This window comes from Apteryx mantelli, chromosome 2 (genome assembly GCF_036417845.1).
Source record: "Apteryx mantelli isolate bAptMan1 chromosome 2, bAptMan1.hap1, whole genome shotgun sequence".
NCBI classification, from domain to species: Eukaryota; Metazoa; Chordata; class Aves; order Apterygiformes; family Apterygidae; genus Apteryx; species Apteryx mantelli.
Window position 1 is genome coordinate 171,836,615 of NC_089979.1, and position 20,660 is coordinate 171,857,274.

General features: G+C 54.8%; 1 protein-coding gene across 3 annotated transcripts in view; it reads right to left on the reverse strand.

Moving 5' to 3' along the window:
* Nucleotides 1-20,660, reverse strand: part of CCM2 (CCM2 scaffold protein) — a 48,000-nt gene that overhangs the window by 4,887 nt on the left and 22,453 nt on the right. Inside the window, exons 1-8 of one of the 3 annotated variants that reach the window (XM_067292077.1) lie at nucleotides 11,793-11,980; nucleotides 8,205-8,378; nucleotides 7,134-7,217; nucleotides 6,247-6,430; nucleotides 3,497-3,633; nucleotides 2,248-2,383; nucleotides 1,479-1,533; nucleotides 506-644 (exon numbers count right to left, since the gene is read on the reverse strand). In XM_067292077.1, coding sequence (XP_067148178.1) covers nucleotides 506-644; nucleotides 1,479-1,533; nucleotides 2,248-2,383; nucleotides 3,497-3,633; nucleotides 6,247-6,430; nucleotides 7,134-7,217; nucleotides 8,205-8,378; nucleotides 11,793-11,804 — 921 coding nt within the window. In that variant the 5' untranslated portion in view covers nucleotides 11,805-11,980. Of the gene's footprint in view, nucleotides 1-505; nucleotides 645-1,478; nucleotides 1,534-2,247; nucleotides 2,384-3,496; nucleotides 3,634-6,246; nucleotides 6,431-7,133; nucleotides 7,218-8,204; nucleotides 8,382-11,792; nucleotides 11,981-20,660 lie in introns of those variants that run through there. The other 2 variants (XM_067292076.1, XM_067292075.1) reach the window with 2 other exon arrangements.

The window sequence follows — 20,660 nt, forward strand, 5'->3', positions numbered from 1 at the left end:
CAAGCCGCGGTAATCAACCAGCTCGCCCCAACGGAAAGCAGGACAGGCTGGTGCAACCCACTACTGAGCCGGCAGCTTTCAAACTGGGACAAGCTATGAGTACATGCAGAGTCTGTAACTCACAGAGCGACAGACCTCGAGCACCGCGTGCGGTGCGACATGCCCTAACGCAGCGAGAGGGGATAACGGGGTGCGGGTGGTCCTGCAAGAGAACAGTGACAGCCCGCGTTCGGCTCCCATGGGGGCTCCAAGCAGAATTTGTCCGAAAAGGAGGAGGATGAGATGCTACAGTTCCTACGCCAACATGGACACACCTTATACAAGAGGAGACGACAAACCCAAATCACCTGCAGGGCCCAGACAACGCTGGCTGGAAGCAGTCGGAGCCAGCATGGCGCTCAGTCTCTGCCAAAAGCACAAGCATGTTCCCTCTCGAACATCCTAGAGAGAAGAAGACCCCCTCCACCCTTTCCTGTGACCAGGCGCTGCCTTGAGGACACCCTACCGTCATCATGTAGTCCTGGAGCAGCTCTGTCGCTGTGGTGCTGAGCTCACTCTCACTGACTGTTTTAATGTGAGGAGACTGTTGTGTCGAGAAAGAAGAGGGGGAGTTGTCACCTGCCTCCGAGGTGTCTGGAAAGGAACTGAAAGGTAAACAGATCGTGAGCCATGCAGAGCTCCTCAGGCAGCACCTGCATCGCAGCCACTGCTGATCACAGCACCGGAGAGCCTGGAAGAGCGGTCACGCGGGGTCACGCGCAGTCACGCTCTCACTGCGGTAAAGGCTGCCCTCAGTTGCAGCCTTCCATTCCAGAGGGCGTATGAAGGATTGAAATACAACTAGGGGAGTTTCACCGTATTAGTTTTGTGATTTGCTGAAAATGAAGCCTTACGCGGGAAAAGATTCCCTCCAGTTGCTTCCTCAGAAATTTTTGGGGGAAAGAAATCTCAAAATACCTTATTTTGATGCTTCTAAATTTGAAATTCTCAAAGAAACGTCAATCAACTTGAAACAACTGGTTTGTGTGCCAGGTTCTCAGTCCACAAACGCTCTCAACATTTTCACCGTTCACTCTGATTCGGGAGGGAAAATGTTTCCAAAATAATGGGTTTTGGAAAAAGATAGTGAAAACATTTCTCCAAACCCTAGCTGGATTCCACCAAAAGTGGCAAACCGGTTTTGTGAAAGTCACAACCCCGCTCCTGGTGATGCGTGGGACTGAACACATATATATGAGCTTCCCTGGAAAACTGTGGTAACAGAACAATGCAGCAGAGGATGCTGAGGAAGCAGAGGCCATGGTACCGTGCGCAGACAGAAATAATGCTGTCAGATGTTTCAGCCAAGCTGATCAGAAGCTTTCCAAAGTGCCGACTGCAGCAGTTCCCATTTTAAACCTGGCAGTGAGGCTGTATGAATAAGGTGTTACCCATAAGCGCCAAGCTATCACAGTATACAGTGTTCGCTCTCAACTTACAAACCGCCTTCTCCTTCGTAAGGTTCCTTAACGTCCGCTTTTGTAGAAGAGTCATCTGCAAGGAAGATATTCAAGACATAAAGTTTGAGAAGCAGAAACGCAGCGCTTTTCCTAGCCTGTGACCTACGCACGCACGGATTTCTGACTCAGCATTCATAGCTGGAACAAAAAAGAGACTGCAGGACTGGGGCTGAGATGGTGCTGGAAGAGGGAACAACGCTGTGTCAGGGCTGGTTACAGAGAGACTCAGCAGAGATGCCCAACTGCAAAGGGACAAAGCACCGTTTTATTAACTGCTTCCATCCAGTATGAATAGAGAAAGGCAAAGGGTACGGAGGAAAAGGACAGACCTACCAAATCTAAAGTCTTCAAGCTTCCCATAGCCCTGCTGGGGAAACATCTCCAGGCAGGAGATCTCCTTTGCACCGTTCTACCTCACACGCAATTAAAGCAGAGGAGGAGGGACTTTTCTCAAAGCCTTGCACTATCTTGGCCTCTCCCAACCTTCACTAGAGCAGGACTCACTAGAAATGAAGGTCCCGTGCGGGGCCAGAGCTGATGCCACTGGAGACGCATCACGGCTGATAATCAATACAGAGATGACCCTGCAGGGGGGGAAGCCACCAGGCTGGGCCAGGCTGATTCTGACTGGATTTCCTTTCGGAGGGTGGCAGGAAGAGAGGCAACGGGCATGGGTGCGGCTGGGAAAGACTCCCAGGCAGGAGAGGCTCAGGTAAGAAACAGGCAAACAGAAAGAGCACGGACTTACCGCTGTGTAAGGACATGTGCCGCGTCGGCGTGGACGCCCCATCAAATATTGCTCTATCTAAGAAGTCTATGGTGGACTCAGTGTAAACGATCTGGAAGACTTGGCTGAGAAGTGAGCACAGCTCCTCTGCAGTCACCTGGGGAGGGAGCAAAGAAAGGGCTTGATGTCAACGCAACGGCCTTTCTCTTCAGCTCTCCGAAGTGGACACGCCACACGGGACAGCAGGGTACTTGGCATTTATTAGGCTGTTGTCTCTCCAGCGATGAAAGGGAACCCACTCGTCCAAGACCTGGGACACTGCCCTACCTGCAGGGTGACTAGGTCTGGTGTCTCGGTGCCTGCTGCCAGCTTCCCCACGCCACGACTTCACGGCAGCCTGGTTAGCTAACTCTGCCCCTTTGCCCCAGGTGGTTTTCCTCAGTGCTAGAGAAGAAGATGAGCTTGCGAAACATGTCACTCCTCATCACCCTTCCACAATGCCAAGAACCACCTCAGCTCTCTTCCACCGAGCAGTCTGAGGCAACAGGAGATCAGACGCTCCGTCGTCTGAACAATCAACCCACAACTATTAAATAATATCAAGATTTCACATCCATGCTCTGTCCTATTCTCCTTCCTTGGCTCAGTTCCCTGGGACTGTAGCTGCTTTGCCCCGTTTGTTCCGTTATAACCTACATCCCAAATAGCTGCGGTCACCCCAGAGAGTGCTACAGATAATAAAACTGAAAACGAAGAGCGCAAAACTCCACCCTTAAGGTAAAGGGCTCCTGCTGTGGAAATGGGAGCACACAGGCAGAGATCAAAATCTCCGGATGCAACGGACACTTCCACCACAGGCATCCAAGCAAGGGGCTGCAGGCCAGCTCTGACTTACCTCCTCTCCCCGAGGTCAGGGCCCACAAGAGCTGTCCTAGCAGTGCATGGCTTGCCTCCTGCCTCATATCCCAGACCCTCCTTGTCATGACTGGACCTAGGTCTGTCACACAACCTGCAGCCAGGTATGCTTCTGGTCATGTGAGAGAGGGGACACTTGGTGAGGTGAAGATCAGAGCGTGCTAGTTGTCAGTCATGAGAGAGGCCAGCCTGGGGCTCGTGGTATTCCACTGTCAACCTAAGAGGTTGTGGCCACCCCAGACTAAGGGCCAAAAACTTCCCTGCAATCCCATTCATCCCATCACTGCAATTCCTGGGTGACTCTGGATGCAACCTCAACGTGGGACAGGGAGTTAATTGAGCGTTTGAGTCTTACTTTGTTCTCCGTAGCCAGGACCACCAAGCAACAAGCTTCAACAGGTACTACTCCACTCTCGGACAGCGAGCCCGAAGTAAGTGCTTTGGAGCTTTCGGCACAAAGGCTCTGGCTCGGGGAGATCCCAGGGTCCTGAGCTGAGAAACAGAGAAGTCGTCATGGAAAGGCTGAGGCGGGGGAGAAAACAGAAATGCATCCTAGCACGCCGAGCTGCCTTCCGAACAGCCTGGAGCAGCGCTAACAGCTCCCAGCCAGCGTGCACAAAGCTGCTTTTGTACCTGCCCAGCAGAGCGGCTGCGCGGCCGCGTCACGCTGACATGATATAATTCCTTCGCAGGCCCGGGCTGGACCCCAGCTCAAGAGGTTTCTGCGCACTGAAAGCCCAGCTTGTCAGGTGAACGGAATCGCACAGGGACAGGCGGCGAGGGGGAAAACGAGCACTGTTCCCGTAACGTTCGTTCCTCCCTCAGCTGCTTTCCTTGCTTGCTGTCCTCCGCCCAGCGCCTGGCAAGCTGGGACTCCGCGGCTGCACCCTCGCGCTGTGCGGCACCATGACCTTGGCAGTGCTCTCGGGCCAGGCTCGGCACGCAGGGGACAACCACTCAGAAGCCCAGAGATGCTGGACACGGCTTGAGGTGGTTCCTAAATCCTTGCAGCTCAGAGGGTGGCTACAGCAAAGCATGTTCATCGGGGTTGCCTAAGCCAAGCAGGGAGTCTCACCCCGACCTCACTTCTCCTGGCAGCCACCGTTTGGGTTATAGCTCCTCTGTCCCACCAGGCTGGAGGCCTCGCTGTCCTTGTCCCCACGCTGCTCTGCTGCTGCTTCCCGCAGGATTTCCCAGCCGGCAGAAGCGTTCAGCGGGAAGGGAGGCCGGGGCAGGCCATGTCCAGCAGCACGGCCCACAGCTGCGGGCAGCGCTCCTGTCCCATCAGCCCGGCAGCTGGGCCGGAGACGGGGCGTCCCGGTCTGCCCCAGCCACCGAGGCTGCCCGAGGGCAAGGGGCAGAGCACAGGGGACAGGCTGGAGCGCGGTAAAGCTTTAGGGAGGTTCGGCTCGCGGGGAACAGCACAGCCCCCAGAACAGGAGAGCACTCGATCCCACGGCCGGAAGAAAACACCCTGGAGCTCTGAGGAGCCCAGGAACTCCACCCGAATGCTGCATAAGGCCAAAGCGTTTGAATTAAGAGGCTATAATTTAGAGAAGGTTTCTGACAACTTCATAAATCGCTGGCTTCGTTTCCACGGCTTAGACAGCCACAAAAATCCGTCAACAGAATTACAACCTTGCAAGTCAGTTACTCAGTTATTCTATAGACTGTCCTCTGCTGTCACAGGGTTTATAATCCAACGAGTCTCTGCCATCACATCCTCTAAGAAGCTCAGCCTTCCCCAAACACTCCAGCCAGAAAACGACTGAAGTTTAACACAGGCAGAGCTGCTGGGGACAGATTCCCAAGCCCTCTCAAGTTTCTACAGGAGACCCACAACCAAGTGCCGCCCTCCTGCCCTTCCTCTAACTCCCCAGGTTGCCTGGGCGCAAGTGTCTCCCTAAGACACCTTTCCCACCTCTGTCAAGTCCAAGCAGTTGAAGCCTTTGTCACGTGCCCTAGCGAACGACCACTCTTTCCAGTTCATCCCTGCAATCTGAGGGAACAGAGAGAGGACCGCAAGGCCCCTCACAAGTTACCGCTCATCAGCTGGCCTTGGGTAACTCACTGCATGGCCACCCTCAGCCTGTCACAAACGCAAAAGAAATGCAATCACGGGCAACAAGCCCAGAGTGTGTCACGGCCCAAGACAACGGCTCAGTTCAGAAGCAGCAACATCCCATGTCGCAGTCACCCAACCACCTGCGTTTGCGCGTCCGAAGTGCTGGGGGTCATCACAGTTATTCGATGCGGGCATTTAAACACCCAACACAGATATGAACTCCTCCAGCCAACCAGTCCAAGGGTGCGGTGTTGCAAAGAGCAGGACAGGTCAGGCTCCTGGGGTGACCATGCTAGCAGAGCTGTCTTTATCTGCTCTCCTTGCCTTCCCTGTCCAAGGAAGGTGATGGGACATCCACAGAGGACCCCACGGACTGGAGCAGTACAGTAAAGGCAGAATTAACTATCGCACTTTAAGATCAGACTTCCATAAGAGTCTAAACGATAGCTCTCATTCGGGGTTTGACAGTTGCTGGAGCGCAGGAGCACGGCTGGAATTTCTAAGCCAAACATGGGCCTGCACTTCATCTCCAGACACAGCCGAACACCTGGCCCAGCGCCAGCACCCCTTCGTCTTTCCCAGCATGATCTTACTTTTGCGAGTCACTGCACTCTTGGGAAACGCACGTAAAGCCCAGTCCTTCCCCAGTCCATACACAAGGAGTTAATAAGGTGTTCTAGCAAAGAATGGACTGAAACAACCCAAGGCAGGAGAAGGGGCAACAATTATTCTCCTCTCTTCTCATCTAACATCAAGTCGGCCAAGTCAGCTGCTGCCCTAAACACAGTATTAGCTGCTACAGGGCTCTGTTCCCCAACGGCCCCGCAGCAACGCAGTCACCTCCTTTTTAAAACCTACACGCCAATCCCCCAAGCACCACCTCCTGTCTCAAAATACCCCCTTGCCACCATCGCTGGTTCTCAACACCACAGTGCCAACCATCACCCAAGCCCTGAAAGCCAAGGAGAGCAGGACCTAGCTCTCATTTACACAGCCCCAAAACACACAGCTACAGCCTGCCCACGCTGGCCACAACCTACCTGTTTTCAGCACTACCAAGTGAGAGGAGTCATCCCGGATGTAGGAAACGGATGCGATGTCATGGATGGGGACCCTGAGGATGAGGTCTTCTCCATCCCTCCACACCAGCTTGATGTTGTAGGCAGACAGACTGATCACAGCGTCATGTTCTTGAGTCAGCTGCCCCGGGAGCTGATGCGCTCTCTAAAACAAAGACATTTCCATTAAAAGCCTGAACCGTTTCCCCTCTGCTAACTGTCAGGTAACAGGGAGGAGGCCCTCTTCTCAGAAGGAGGAGAATCTTCCTCTCCCACCCCTTCATCTACTCATATGTCATGCTTTCTGGGGCTTCCTGATAACGGTAAAAACCCACGACCTTCAGTTAACCGATGAAGACGAAGGGATGGGTATGAAGCCAGCTCAGTCCAGCAGGGTCTATAACCCCGGATGCAGGCAGCTCCCTGAGAAGCTCTTCTAGATCTAAAACACCCTCCCACAACTAGGAGGCAGCTCAGAGACACCCAAGCTGCCCTGTGGCAGGCAGGCAGGCCCAGCGGGGCCTACGCTGTACGCCCCGCTTGTTCCTATAGATTTTCTGGGTTATCCCACACATCTCTCTGCATTGCACCCCTCATTTCCCAGCTCCGGCAGCGTGGGGGATGCCTGGATTTTCCCGTTGCCCAGGGGACCCCAGCCCTCCGCTGCCCCAGATAACAGAGCGCTGGCTGTTCACCAGGGAGGACATCAGTCAGACAGGACCTAGCCCTGGAGAAGCTCCACAAGCCTTTTTGTCTTCAGAGCAGCCTCCCGCCTCCACGGGGCTGCATATATATCTTAGATAAAGACGACACTGCTGGGAGAACTACGGCGATTCATTCAACAGGCGTCCGAAGGGCTGAGCACTCACCTTTGCATTATCTATCAAATGCAGGATTTCAGTGCGGCTGGAGGGATTCAGGTACCCTGGGATGGACGTTAGTTGGCCTAAATACTGGGAGAGAAGAACCAAACCGTTACCACGTGACACGCACGCTAAGCAGGGCCCCAAACACGTTAGCTACCGGGAGAAGGACCACCATCGACTCGGTGCAAAGGGCACTGCCAAACGGCTGGTGCCCTAAGGCCCTCTTTAAAAAGCTGCTAGATAGCACCTCAAAACGCAAGATCTCTCATGCTTTTAAGTAGGCCTAACGCTACACCTATATCCATCTATTCCCACCGCTAGCTGAAGGGAGATGCCATGAATCCGGAGCTTACGCATAGCTGCATCGTCCACTCAGCTTCTGCAGTTACCAGCGAGTATTCACTCCCTTTGGATTAGGCCTGCGGGATTAGACAGCGACTCTATGCAGCATCTTTCCTACAGGCTGCATCACAACACGTGTTACAGGAGCTAAAGCAACAAGAACGGCTGAGCGCATTTCTTTAAGACCGATACCTGAAAGGGGATGAAATCAGGAAGCAGAAAACCACACACAGAGCCTGTTCTCCAGAAACTGCGGAGAAAAGTCATTTATCAACAGCAAAGTCGCTGGCGGAGACAGAGAGGGATAGAAAACCGCAGCAGCAGGTCAGAAAGCCCAGGGAGCCCCCGACAGTTTCATCTAGCTTCTGACACGAACGGGAAGCCCCGGGGCAGGCTAAGATGATGGCAACAGCGCCGCACTGTTCGGCAACACCCTCCGCACAGCGGCAGGGAGCTGCGGCATCGCAAGGGGGGGAAAGTAAAGGGAAGGAGCCGTATTTTCCAGCCGTACGCACACCTCAGTACCAGGCCCTTGCTGGTTGGGGAAAACGCACTCACTCAGAAAAGAGCAATGACCTTTTCCAGTGAATTTAGGACGGGATTTCTATACCTTTAGTAGAAAAAAATGTTGGGGAAGCTCTTTTGCAGTGATGTAGCTAAACACCCCTGAGCCCTAAGAGGAGGAACGTGGAGGAGAAGGAGACATCCCAGTCCCGGACAGGCAGAAGTTACCTTCACTTCCTTTTCGATGTAGTCATTCAACAGTATGTCTGGTTCGACGCGATCAGGCAGGGACACCACGACGGTATGAAGAGGTCGTCTTTCCGTAACCTTCTCCTGGGCCTTTTTATCCCGACCCTTCTCACCCTTCAGGAAGACTCGTTTGAAAGGGGACACTATTCCAGGCTGCTGGCAGAAACGGAAACAGTCGGGGTTAGGGTTAAGGTCTCCCCATGACCGATACAGTTTTACTCCAAACTCGTAGCCCTGTTTTGCAAGCCAAAACCACCCCCTGTGGACAGACTGGATCTGGTTTTAGGGCTACGAATCCGCAGTTGCATGATGATCTGGTGAAAACCCCCCTTCCAGTGATGTGGCACAGGAATATAAGCGTTGATAAGCGTCAGTAACCAAGACTGGCTTTTCTTCACCCCAAAGCCATGATTTGCAATATTTTCAGTTAAGAACAAAATATATGTATATATATGTATTCAGATTAAGAGCTGTAAGAGCGACTGAGCCACGGGCACGCAGGAAACGGCACACTTCCTCTTTGTTTGAGCAGGCACGTAATTTTGTGATTCACCCAAATATTTGCAGCCGGCGCTTCCTCCGACGCATCCCCCTCCCCGCAAGAGCCCCCCCCGTGCCGCGAAGGTTTCCACGGACAAAAAGGCAGGAGGTCTGAGGTCTCTCTCAGGGGTAGACGGGCCAGGAGGGCACCATCCCCGCAGCCCTGCGCGCCGAGCTCGGCTACGCAACCCGACGGCCCGCGGAGCCGAACAGAACCCGCTTGTTCTCCGGCGGCCGCCCTGGCACCGCGCTGCGCTGCCCGGGACGGGTCGGCGTTAAAGAAACGACCGGAGCCGATTCACAGATGCGAGGTCAAGAACCGAAGCCATGAGGTGGGATTTCGCCCAAGCGCTTGGCAGCGGGTGGTGCCTTTGTAACCCGTGACGCGCTGCTTCGACCGTCTGATTCAGCCGGGCTCTTTTTTGTGTTGTTTACAGCCGGCATAAAATCAGAGGAAACGATCGAAACCGTCGTCAGAGGGCTAAAGGCAAGAAACCCGATTACAAGCCTGCGCCAAGAGCAGGATGTGGGAGAATACAGCCGAATCCGCAGATAGCGGCGCAGTCATCGGGTTGAGCCTACACCTTAAAAACAGGCGCTTGCAACGGTACAGTGTGGGGCCTGCCAGATTTTATGGCAAAACATACAGTTTTACACGCTTTCCCGGTGCGTACAGTTTGGAGGAAGAAGCTCATCTGTATATTTGACTGTTTTCACCCCCGCGGCCACGCTACCGCAATCGCCTCGGCAGCCACAGAAAAGCAGGCGCACGCACTGGCTCCAGCGATTCCCAACGGACAGAAACAAACGCCGGGACCTAGCGAGGGAGCCAAAGGCGGCAGCGGCGCTCGGAGTAAACACGGCGGCGACGGAGAGCGTCCCCCGGCGTCCTCGCAACCGGGAGACTTCACCGATTCGCACCCCGGAGCCGGAGTTCGCGAGCCTCCGCGCTAGTCCAGCCGACGACAACGTGCACACGCAGATTCCCAGCTATAGAGGGAGCATCATCACCGTCCTTTTCCCATGGCACGGGACGGGCGGCTGCAGCCCCACGCGATGCCGGAAAAGTCCCCGCAGAGGCTGAAGAGCGGCAGATACACCCCAAGCTCTGCATCAGCCTGTCCTACCGCTAAACGACCAGGAGCATGGACGAACGTCGCCATTTCTACGTTTAGCAGCCTACACAGATGTTTATATGGGGGCAGATCCAGCGCTCGGCATCCACGTCAGCAGGAACGTCCATCCTGCAGTCTCCAACGGAAAGCAAGAGCTCCGCAGCTGCGGCGTCTCCAGGTTCGCAGCTCCGACGCAGCACGGGCTCTCGGCTCCGGCTTCGCCGTCCCACGGGCAGGTGCTGCATGGCTGAGGGCCTGGAGCCTCGGCGAGCCGCAGGTTCGGCGCGGCACCAAGGCGGCCAGCGGCGAAGCCTTCTGCTAAGCCCTGGCAGGTGGTCTTGGAAAAGTGGCCACCAGGGCGATCACACTTGGGCTTTCCTAACTTTAATAAAAGGCAAACGGTGGACTGTAAGATCTGCAGGGGCAGAGAAGATGCTTTGAAAGGTGACTCGATTAAACACAAAGCACTCCCAGATCTCCCGCTCCCCAGAAAACTGTAAGGACTCTTGCTACTGTCCACCAGGGTAGGACCTTTCCCTGGAAACCACGGTCACGATCAGCCGCTGGTGACCCTTCGTCCGAGCAGCTCGAGTCTTGCTGCAACACCCGACGCTTGGCGGGGGAATACCACCCACGTGGGGTCCGCTTGCAGCGGCTTCGCGCTCAGCCCACCGGCAGCCCTGGCTGCGTGCTTCCGACCCGCCCCGCTCAGACAACACGCGCTTAAACCTCTCTTACGGCTAATGCTCTTTATCTTCAGTTGTGGCAGGCTGGGAGGGCACAGACAGATAGTTTCCCACAGCCCCGCTGACATGTGACACCGTCTTAAGTTCTTTCACCCCGTCGCGTCCCCGAGCACCCGCCTATCGTGTTTACCGATGCAAAAAGCCTGCGGCTAAAAGCGCCGAGCGGGACTGATAGCCTGATGTCGTTACGCTCCTTTTCGCAATTTAGACAAGCACGAAAGATCTGCAGGACTGAGCGAGATCAAAGAGAGACCAAAATGATCTGAAACGTTAGACTAAGACTGGGAAATGGTACAGAAAAGCTCCTGTTTTACTAGTATTTACCGGCTCCCAGACGGAGCCAGGCACCGCAAGGACATCGGGGACAGCCCTGCCCTGAAAAGCTTCCCTGCTTCCAGGGTGTGCCAGGGGAGACAAAAATAGAGGGAGTTTATAGGACAAAAGGGACAGAAGGAACAGCTCCATGATACTGTACCTGTCCTTGTTAAACAGCTCTGCTTTTACAGCAGCAGGACCAGAGAACAGCAGCGCCAGGCACTGCAGGTTTTAGAGATGGCGCGTGAAACATGACGGACCATACCAGGCTTCCTGGCACTTCCCTCTGAGGCGACAAGGCAAGAAGAAGTCCGGGAACGCTATAAAAAGCCCAATATGAGACTGTCCAAGACCAAACCTCAGCTACTGTTGCGTAAAGACTAGTTACAACAGGATCTTTCGGAAATCAAAAGCAGAGAGGCACGGAAACGTGCAGTCAGCGCCAGCGCTGCGTCCAGAACGGTCTCAGACCTCCCCTCTTCCAGGCAGGATGTCGATGGCTCTGGATCCGTTCGGTTTTCCGCACCGTGACTGCACAGATGCGACCCACTCCACCAAAAGCAAACCAGAAGAAACTCCAGCTTCTCCCTCCTGGCCTCAGGCAGCCCACCACGAGCTAGGGGGACACTCCAGAACTACCCTCGTTCCCAGCTCACCCGCACGCCCCGGCTACAGCTGGTTGCCTGGACCCTGCGGGAAAACCGCAGATTCTCCTCAAAGATGGAAACAGCCCAGATTCTGCAGTTTTGAGGGTCCAAATTCAAGGTGCAGGCACAAAACAGCGCGACCCAATGAGGAAGAACGATCAAGTGGCTTCCACGGTTCTCAGAGCTGATACAAACCCAACCTACCTCGTTCTCCATGGAAGTACCCGGCTAGAGCAGAAGCAAAGCTCGTTGGCGCAGGTCCTTCGGCGGCTCACCAAAGACACCCCCAGGTGAAAGAGAAGCTGCTACCGTGTTTTCAGGGGCTCCTGAACCTCCCCAGTCATGTCGAAGAGCTAGGCGAACCTGCTAGCCTTCACTCTTCTGCAAGAACACGTCCAGGAAGTGCAATAACCACAGTTTCCTCCTGTTATATATGCATACACACAGTAACAGCAAAAAATAAAGCTGTTGGTAAGAAACAGCAAGTTTTAAGAGAGGGGGGAAAAGAAAAGAGAAGGGTTTACGGAGAGGCATCTTCACTTTTATGTCTGCTCAGCAAGCGGGGCCATATTCGTTCAACAGGAACGACATTCGCTTACGGGGTGAAGCACAAGGCGAGGTGCTGCACAAAAGCCCCACTGACTTCACTAAGCTCCACTCCTTTCCCAGCCACCAGCCACATACGTTCCCACTATCGGCACCCCTCAGCCCATGGAAATCTGCCAACACTCTCTGTTGCTAGATCCTGCATTTGCAAATAGACACACTAACGGTAGAAATATTCCCGAATCTTCAAGGTCTACTAAGCTTATTGAGACCTAGTGCCGGAAAGTTTTTCCAGGGCCTACATTTCCAGTCCTTACATTTCTTGTTCACGCTTGAAAAGAGAAGCAAAAGAAAGATTGCCAGTCTTTGAAAAGGAGGTTAAGAGCTCCATGCCTGACACGAGGCCTCCCAGACGGCACTCGGGGAAAGAGAGAAGCGTTCAGATGAGCCTTGCAGGGTTCAAACACGAGCTGAGGAGTCGCACTCAGAGGATTAACGGAAACAAGTTGCTAATTTCACAGAGAGAGAATCAAATTAAAAAGCCGAGCTCAGTTATTTCCCCAGTGAAATCCACCCGGTAAGCAGAGACAAAAAGAAGGTCAGCTACAGAAGAAGCGCTTGAAGGTCTGCGAGGTTGATAGGGAACCACAACCCCTTGGTGCCCGCGCGGAGCGGACTGGGCTTTAAACCAGCAAAGCCCTCCTGCAGGCTTCCCACCGGGCAGCTCCCGTGACGGACAGCTGCCTATCAACAGCGCTCTTAAAACACGCAGAGCAGCCGATAGGTAGAGACTACGCAGGACTGGCAGCCCGACGAGGTTATTCTGGCACGTGAGGTTGCCGTGTGAAAGCAGCCGGTCCTAGACTCTTGCAGGATGCAGCCAGCACCCAGTTTCTGACGAGTCGGTGCGTTTGGGGAGAGAAGGACCTCATTTCTCCTCGAAACCCACGCAGCAAAGCCAGTTTTCTTTTCTCCCCTCCTCGCCCAGGCTCACGGTCTCCGAAGCTGTCGTCTCCCAGGCCACAAGGCACGCACGGTCGCCTCCCCGCGCCTTCTGCTGCCGACGTGAAGTTCAGAAGCCGAACAGCGACTCAACCTGCTTAAGGGGGCATTTAGGACTTGACTAATCGAGAGAGCATATCTTATTGATAGGCTTAGCCCACTAAGCCAGATGGACATGGAGACATGCAGGCAATCAGGCAGGAGATCCTGCTCCATGAAAAAGCCCCCCCTGCTGCTCCCCCCATCTCAGCGTGCCCCCGGGGGCATCCCATGGTGGTGGCCAGCGCGCATGGCTCCCACGAGCAACGGGAAGCGGCTGCCACCCAGGCGCCAGAGACCCTCCTGCTGCGGGGCCGCGGCCAGACCTTCCTCAAATTTGGAGGAAGAGCTCGGCCCAGCTGCCTGCTGCTGCTACCCTGCCTCGGCAGGGCAACGCTGGCTCCAGGCGCTGCAGAGCGCCCTCCTGATAGGACGAACGTTCAGGAAAAGAGAGAGGAACCATCTCTCTGGGGTGAAGGCCCTCCAGCCTAGGTCAGACGCGAAGCCAGGGCCGCTAAACCCTAGAGACCGCTGCTGAAGACAGAGCACAGCTTCGGTGGGGACAAACCCTCCCCGGCGTCCGGGGCCGAGCTGGTCTCTCTGAAACTCAGGGGTGACCTTCCCATCTTCTCTTTCTTCAGCGACATGGAGGCAAGCTGGCCTCCGCTAGGAGGAAAGGCTGAGGACCACCAAACAGCAAGAGGTGGACAAGACTCGGGAAGAGCCGGAGGCAGCTTCTCGCTCCGGGCGGGTTATTTGTGACCTCCTGCCACGCCAGGCAGAACCGCGCTGCTGACTACGACCCCGTCGCCCCTGTGCCGATTATTTCGGACCCCTTCTCCCCAGAAACAGAGCAACTAAACCTGCACTAGATTACCCCGGTCGCCCAGGGTATCCCCTCTTTTGGGAGAGGACCCCTCTTTGTGCTGAGCTCGTACATGTACTAAGACGATTTGCGTCTCTGATGCTGCCCCTGTTTGAGGCTAAGAAAACAAGTAACAGGGACTTCGCTGACCCCAGCAGCTATTTTAGCGCTTGCTCACAAGGAAGCGGGGGAATGATCTGCCTCTCTTCGTTGCTGGAGACCGGCCACCCGTTAAGGAATAAGTCTCCGACGCCAAAGTCGGTCCTCAGAGCCTGGTAAGCGGGTACCCCACGCTCTCCCGGCCCGCGCTGCAGAAAGCTCTCGGTGAAACGCAGGGCCCAGGGGAGGTCGTTAAGCAAGTACTAATCTCAAGTAAAGCCACCTCACCCCTCATTAAACCTTCCAGGAGCGATTCAAGCAGGAGGCTCAACGCTCTCCTCCCCTCCAAAGCTCTGGAGGCCACTGGGAGCGAGAGGAGCGAAGGCAAAACAGTTTGCAACATCATTAGACCCCAGTAAAGCATTCACAGCACGCTGCACTTTCCCAGCATTTCACAACACCCGCGCTTTTGGAAAACGCTTTATTTGGTGTCCCATAGGAAGTGGCTCCCACCCTTCTGCATGTTTATTCTGGTGAGAGCTGGAGCTAGAGCTACAGGAGGGAAATGTGAGACGGGACACGCAGGTTTTATGAAGAGCTCCTTGTTGGGCGGCAGAATTGGCTGGTGCCCGTGACTCCCGCTCACGCCGCGGCCCGGCGCCCGGGCCTGCCATCGGACGGAGGCGGCAGGGCTGCCACAACGCAGGCGCTTTGGGGTTAATCTGGGCGGTGGGGGGCGACCGGCAGCGAGACCGAGGTCCTAACAGCGTAAGAGCAGCAGTCCAACGTCGCATTAAAGCTACAATTACCGCTGACGTTCGCCTTCCTCTCGTTCCTGGAAGAAAAGCGCGATCCTTTGGGTGGTTTTGAGTGAGGAGCCTGCACTTTGTCTGACTTGGCTCTTCCCGCGCCCCGCGGCAGCCCCCACGCGAGCCCTCCGGCCAGCAGCACGCCCCGGCACTTTCACCTCCTGGCTCCAGGTCCTGGCTCCCAGGCGGCTTCGTAAATCCCGAGAAAGCCATTTCTGGGAAAAGGAAGGATTTACACTTCATCTTCCCGCTTGTCATTATTCGCACTCAAACAGCAGCTCGGCCCAGTTCTTGGGTGGTTTTGGACGGTTTCTGGAAGCGGGGTTAACGCCGGAGGCAAGCGGCCGCGCAGGCCCCCTTCCCCAACGCAAGGCTGCCGAAGGATGGCAGCTCACGGAGCTGCCGTCAACCAAGCTGTAGCAACGGCTGCGTCTGCCTCCAGCGCAGAGCTCTTCGTGCTGAACGAAGCCGTTCCTCGTACGGCGCTCGCTAGCTGCCGACGGGGCCGTTCAGCCTGCTTTCGCCCAGGGCCCAGCCTGGCTGGTGGCCTCCATCCAAAAAAGGGATGAGGTTTCGGACAACCCCTCTGAAGACGTCCAGCCCTCGGAGCAACCACACCGAGGCACAGCAGCGTCCCTCGTCCGAGAGGCAGAAGGATCTTCTTAATCCACCCGGGTGGCTTGTCTAAAACGCAAATTTGTAAAGCTAATTCTCCCCCAGCACGTCCGCATGGAGATTAAGGGAGCCCAGGCTAAACACGGGAGCGAGCTTGGCCACACAGCGCCATTCCTGGCCAGCACGCCAGATATTCCCCCCGTGAAAGCCTGGGCCCCAAATCCCGGTGTCTTGTTCTTAAAGGGACGCAGGGTAAACCTGCTCAGCACGTGAAACCAGAGCGCTTTCCTAGATAGCCACTGACAGCACGCCAGGACCAGGCGCGATTTCCGGGCAGATGAGAAATCCGTTCTTGCACGGACTAAAGAGGTCGAGAATCAATTCAGTGGAGCCAAATACCTGCACAGCCTCAACGCGATCCCGTGATAAGGCAGCGCAGGCCCACGAAAAAACCAGCCCAGGCAAACGGGGCTCCCGGCCCTCTCGCCGTCAGCTGAGGAAGCCAGTAAATGAAGGACAGGACCGCAGAAGCGTACCTAAGAACGAAGAGGAGCCACTGGAGCTGCCTGTAATGATGAAATACGAAACCAGGCAAGACAGTATACGTTCAGCATTTTTAGAGAAGAGAGCGAACTGTTAAGAAATAAACCGCCGTCAATCTTCACGGGCAGTTTGGTAAGGCGGCATTAGACGTTTACGCGCAGAGATGCTCTGCCGGCGGTCACCAAATCCAGATCTGCACAGCGCTCGTCCGCAACAGGCTGTAGAAGGTGCCCTTGGAAAGCAAGTACGCGTCCGCCTTTGAAAGCCGCCCGGGCCCTGGAGGGGTTACGTGCTGCAGTGCTGAGCGAAGAGAAGAACCTAAGTACAGCGTAAGCCACGAAAGACGACCTCCCCCCGCCCAAACGTTTGGGAAGCCTCCGTGCCCACCACCCCTGGAGAGCTCGCTTCCGAAGAGCCAGCCGCTCTGCCTGATTCACCGTTGGGGGTTCAGCTCCCCAAAGGCACGCACGGAGGGACGTTGCTGGCGCAACGGCGGGGACAGCACCGGGAGGAGAAGGGTGAGCAGAGCAGCGCCTGCGGCAACGCCGCTGCGAGCGGCTTTTGCCCCAACGGCCCCCCTCTCCCAGCTCAGCTCCGTTTTCGCCAGGGTTCCCGGGCAGGTTTTAGGCACATGGGCCACCGGATTGAGCAATCACAGAATCACCATATCTGAGGCTGGCAGGGACCTCTGGAGACTGCCTAGCCCAACCTCTGCCCAAGCAGGTGCAGCTGGAACAGGTTGAGTATCTCCAAGGATGGGGACTCCACAACCTCTCTGGGCAACCTGTTCCAGTGTTTGACCCTCCTTACGGTAAAAATGTTTCTTCTGTTTAAACAGAATTTCCTGTATTTCGTTTTGTGCCCACTGCCTTATCCTGTCACTGGGCACCACTGAGAAGAGTCTGGCCCCATCCTCTTCGCTCGCCCCATCAGGTATTCATACACATTGAGAAGATCCTCCTGAGCCTTCTCTTCTCCAGGCTCACCAGCTCCAGCTCTCCCACCCACTCTTCATGTGAGAGGCTCCAGTCTTTTTTCATCTTTGTGGCCCTCTATGGGACTCTCTCCAGCGGGTTCGTGTCCTTCTTGTCCTGGGGAGCCCAGCACTGGACCCAGCACTCCAGGTGTGGCCTTACCAGGGTTGAGTGAGGGGCAGGATCACTTCCCTCCACCTGCTGGCAAGGCTCTGCCTAGTGTAGCCCAGGGTGCCGTTGGCTGCCTTTGCCAGGACGCGCTGCTGGCTCATGGTCAACTTGGTGTCCACCAGGACCCCCAGGTCCTTCTCTGCAGAGCTGGATCAGACCTTCCCAAAGTGGATTACCACAACCCAACCCACCATGGACATCACAGCTCCTCAGCCTGGCCCACAGCAGCCCCAGCCCCGAGCAGCCCAGCGAGCTGGATGCTTGCACCGCATGCAGCTGACACAACCAGGAGTCCTTGCAGGCACAGAGGCACAACAGGGACTGAGGTGGCTTGCACCAGGTTTAACTCCATCACATGGGCTTACGATGGCTGATGAAACACCCCAGTCAGGGCTTCCCTCCTGGCAGGCCAGAACAGGACTCCAGAGCCACAACTCCATGAGGAGAAGAGACCAAGCAACACAGGCAGCAGCATGAAGCTCATCCCTGGAACAGCTGATGCCCTGTGATCCCTCGTGGCTGCTCAGGAAGCTGTTACTGGACTAGAATAAGGAAAAGCAACACAAAGAAGTCCCAAGAGCAGGTACGGAAATCCAAGCAGATGTGACCTCTTCTAGTTTATACTGTCCCTATAATTAGGTTTATTCTGCTGCTCAGCAAAGCACCAGATTTTGACTTGGGCAGTACTCAAGCTCTTCCCCAAAGAAGCAGCCTACAGATTTGAACCAACAGGGGGAGGAGAGTCGAGGAGGCCATTGCTCCTGCCCTCGCTACATGGCTGGCCGAGTTGCTCAGGAGGCAGCTCTTGCCTTCAGTTTACAACGCAAACGCCTGAGCGAAAGCCAAAATCCACGATCCTCAAGCAGCTCAGCAATGCATGCAGCAAGGCCAAACAGTTTCCCAACTGTTTAGCTAGCAGCAGTGCCCAGCCCACTACAAGCAGTCCCTGCCCTGGCTTTCAGATCGGAGATATTGCAGGGTATTTCAGTATCGCTTAAGGAGTAGGACCTTCCTCCGTCATCTTTACACGTTTAGCTTTACAGCGGTGGTTTTGCTGGGGAATGCTGTTGGGATCGGCAGCACCGCTGCCTTGCGCGTCAGGAAAAGAGCTTTCAACAGAACCAGCTGGTCCCCGAGCATGTTATTCGGACGATGCCACCACAAGGAAATACCAGGTGGAGAACTCAGCAGCTCTTCGAGAGTCAGCTTGGGAGCCCTCTCAAAAACGACACGTGGGATCTAGACTGAAAACCGCCCGTTAAGTGCGTTGCATTCCCCTCGCCGCTTCCTCCTCAGCCCGCCGGCTGGGCTCGGAGCTGAGGGCGCGTTCGGGTCGCAGCACGCCAGCTGGCAACATCTTCCTTAAAGCCAAGGAGGGCTGCATATTCCAAGCACCCCTCTGGGTTTTGTTAAACAGGGAGCATTTGCTAGAGTGGTAAACTGGCATTGGGGGGGGCTTCTTTCCAGGCCATCCGCTGTCCCGATGGCGGGCGCAGCGAGATAAGGGTGTGTCGGCATTTGGTTTGAGACGCTGCAGACAAGTCAGCTCCAGGTTCATCGCTGGGACTTGGCACGCCGGCATCTACCGCACAAGAGCTGGTTTTGTTTGGACGGTTGCTCTCCTCCCCTCAACGCTTCAGCGTCCAGATATTTTTAAGTAAAACCATTATTCAAGCAATCCCTCTTTGAAGCTAAGAGCTTAAAACTGCTTCCGCTTTTTTTTATCAGCTTTAGCAAAATACTACAGAAAGGATTTTAAAGAGGGGGGCTCTGGAGAACGATGCCAGGCAAGAAGTTCAAAACTAATCCAGCCCAAAGCCCGAGGTGTGCTGCCAAGGCTGCCGAGCAGAAAGGCGGTGCTTTGCAGTTCGGGATACCGCTCATCCTCCTGCCCTCTGTCAACTTTCGTCCCTCTGCTAAACCAAGGAGTCAGAGCCGCAAACCCTTCCTCCCTCGGCCTTCGGAGGGCACTAAGCCTAGATCTGCAACACACGCAACTAAACACATTGCACAGGTCCTGCAGAGCATCCTCTTGTCTCACTCATGCCAGGACTGAGATGCTTGGCATGAGGAATCTTACAGGCAATCCACAGTTTTTCTTTCCCCCATATCCTGCAGGCTGGTCCAAAAGAGCAACACAAATTCAGAATGGTGTTTTAATGTGTAGTTTAAGACACTTAAATGCTGTGAGATGAATGAAATAATCTCACCACCAACCCTAGGCAAGGAAACTCGGGCAGAGGAGCAGGGCATTTGCTCCCAGCCTCTCCCCCAATCCCATGTTTTTCAGCCAAAGCAGAAAAAGCAGAACTGCCCTAGCTTTGAGGCCTAAGTTTTGTTGAGGGTGGTAATTTATTTTATTGAGCCAACTGATGTTGCTGCAAGAACACGTTTCAGTACAAAGGCCTTTCTTTCTAAGGCAACACCATAGCACCGCCTGTTCTCAGGTTTGTAGCCTCAGGTTTGCACGTTGAATGAGAAAACGTATGGAAGGGTCCTCCTGTGATTTTGAAAGCACACACTTGAGTGGATCCCAATCAGCGGGACCCGGATCTGAGGCAGAGAACAGAGCATGCTTCATCTTTGGGAAGATGTCATTTAGGTAAAGTTGTCCTCCTTTCTCCTACAGACTGCAGTTTCCCCATGGATGAGGGCCTGCTTGGATCCATCACCTGAAAGCCTAGATCAGGCGCTGAAGCCAAGGGAACATTCACAGAGGCAGGATGCAAGTGATCACTCGGGACCTTGCAGCTCTTCCTACATTTTGGTGAAGAGCCTTCTTAGAGAAGACAACTCTTCCAGGGATCAACAAGGAAAGATCCTGGGAGCTGTGGAGCCAGTGGCATTTGGCTTTGCATGGGATTGCATCTCAGTTTCATGTTGCTTCTCCAGCGCAAGGGCAAGATCTTACTGCAACCTGACCATCCTTAAGGGCAGTTCCAGCAGTCATCCCTGCTCTCCCTGATGAACTGAACATCCTATTCCACTACCTAATGTGTTGGGGGTTGGGAGAAGATGAAATAAAGCTCACTTCCTTCAACAAGGAGGCTACAAATTCATTTCACAGGCAAGGCTGCAAAAGGCAATATGCAGCTCTTGCATTTTAGTGCCAGGTAAAAATAGCTTTGTGCTCACTAGAGCATGAAAGGAAGGATTTTGTTCTAGGTTACCATCCTTCCCCACCCCACCCTGTTGGCCGTCTTCCAGCTTCATCAGCAGGCACTGCGTTAGTCATCCATCCCCCTTCTAATCCTGACTGCTTTCTTCAGACCAAAGCAGCGCATGGTTCTCATTCAGCTGGCCCCCACATAAGCGAGGGCCCATTTTGATCAGCTTAACTCCTGTAGAGGAGGCTTTTACGGTCATCTTACCGCCCTGCCCAGCAGTGTTCTGCTATGACAGCCATTCC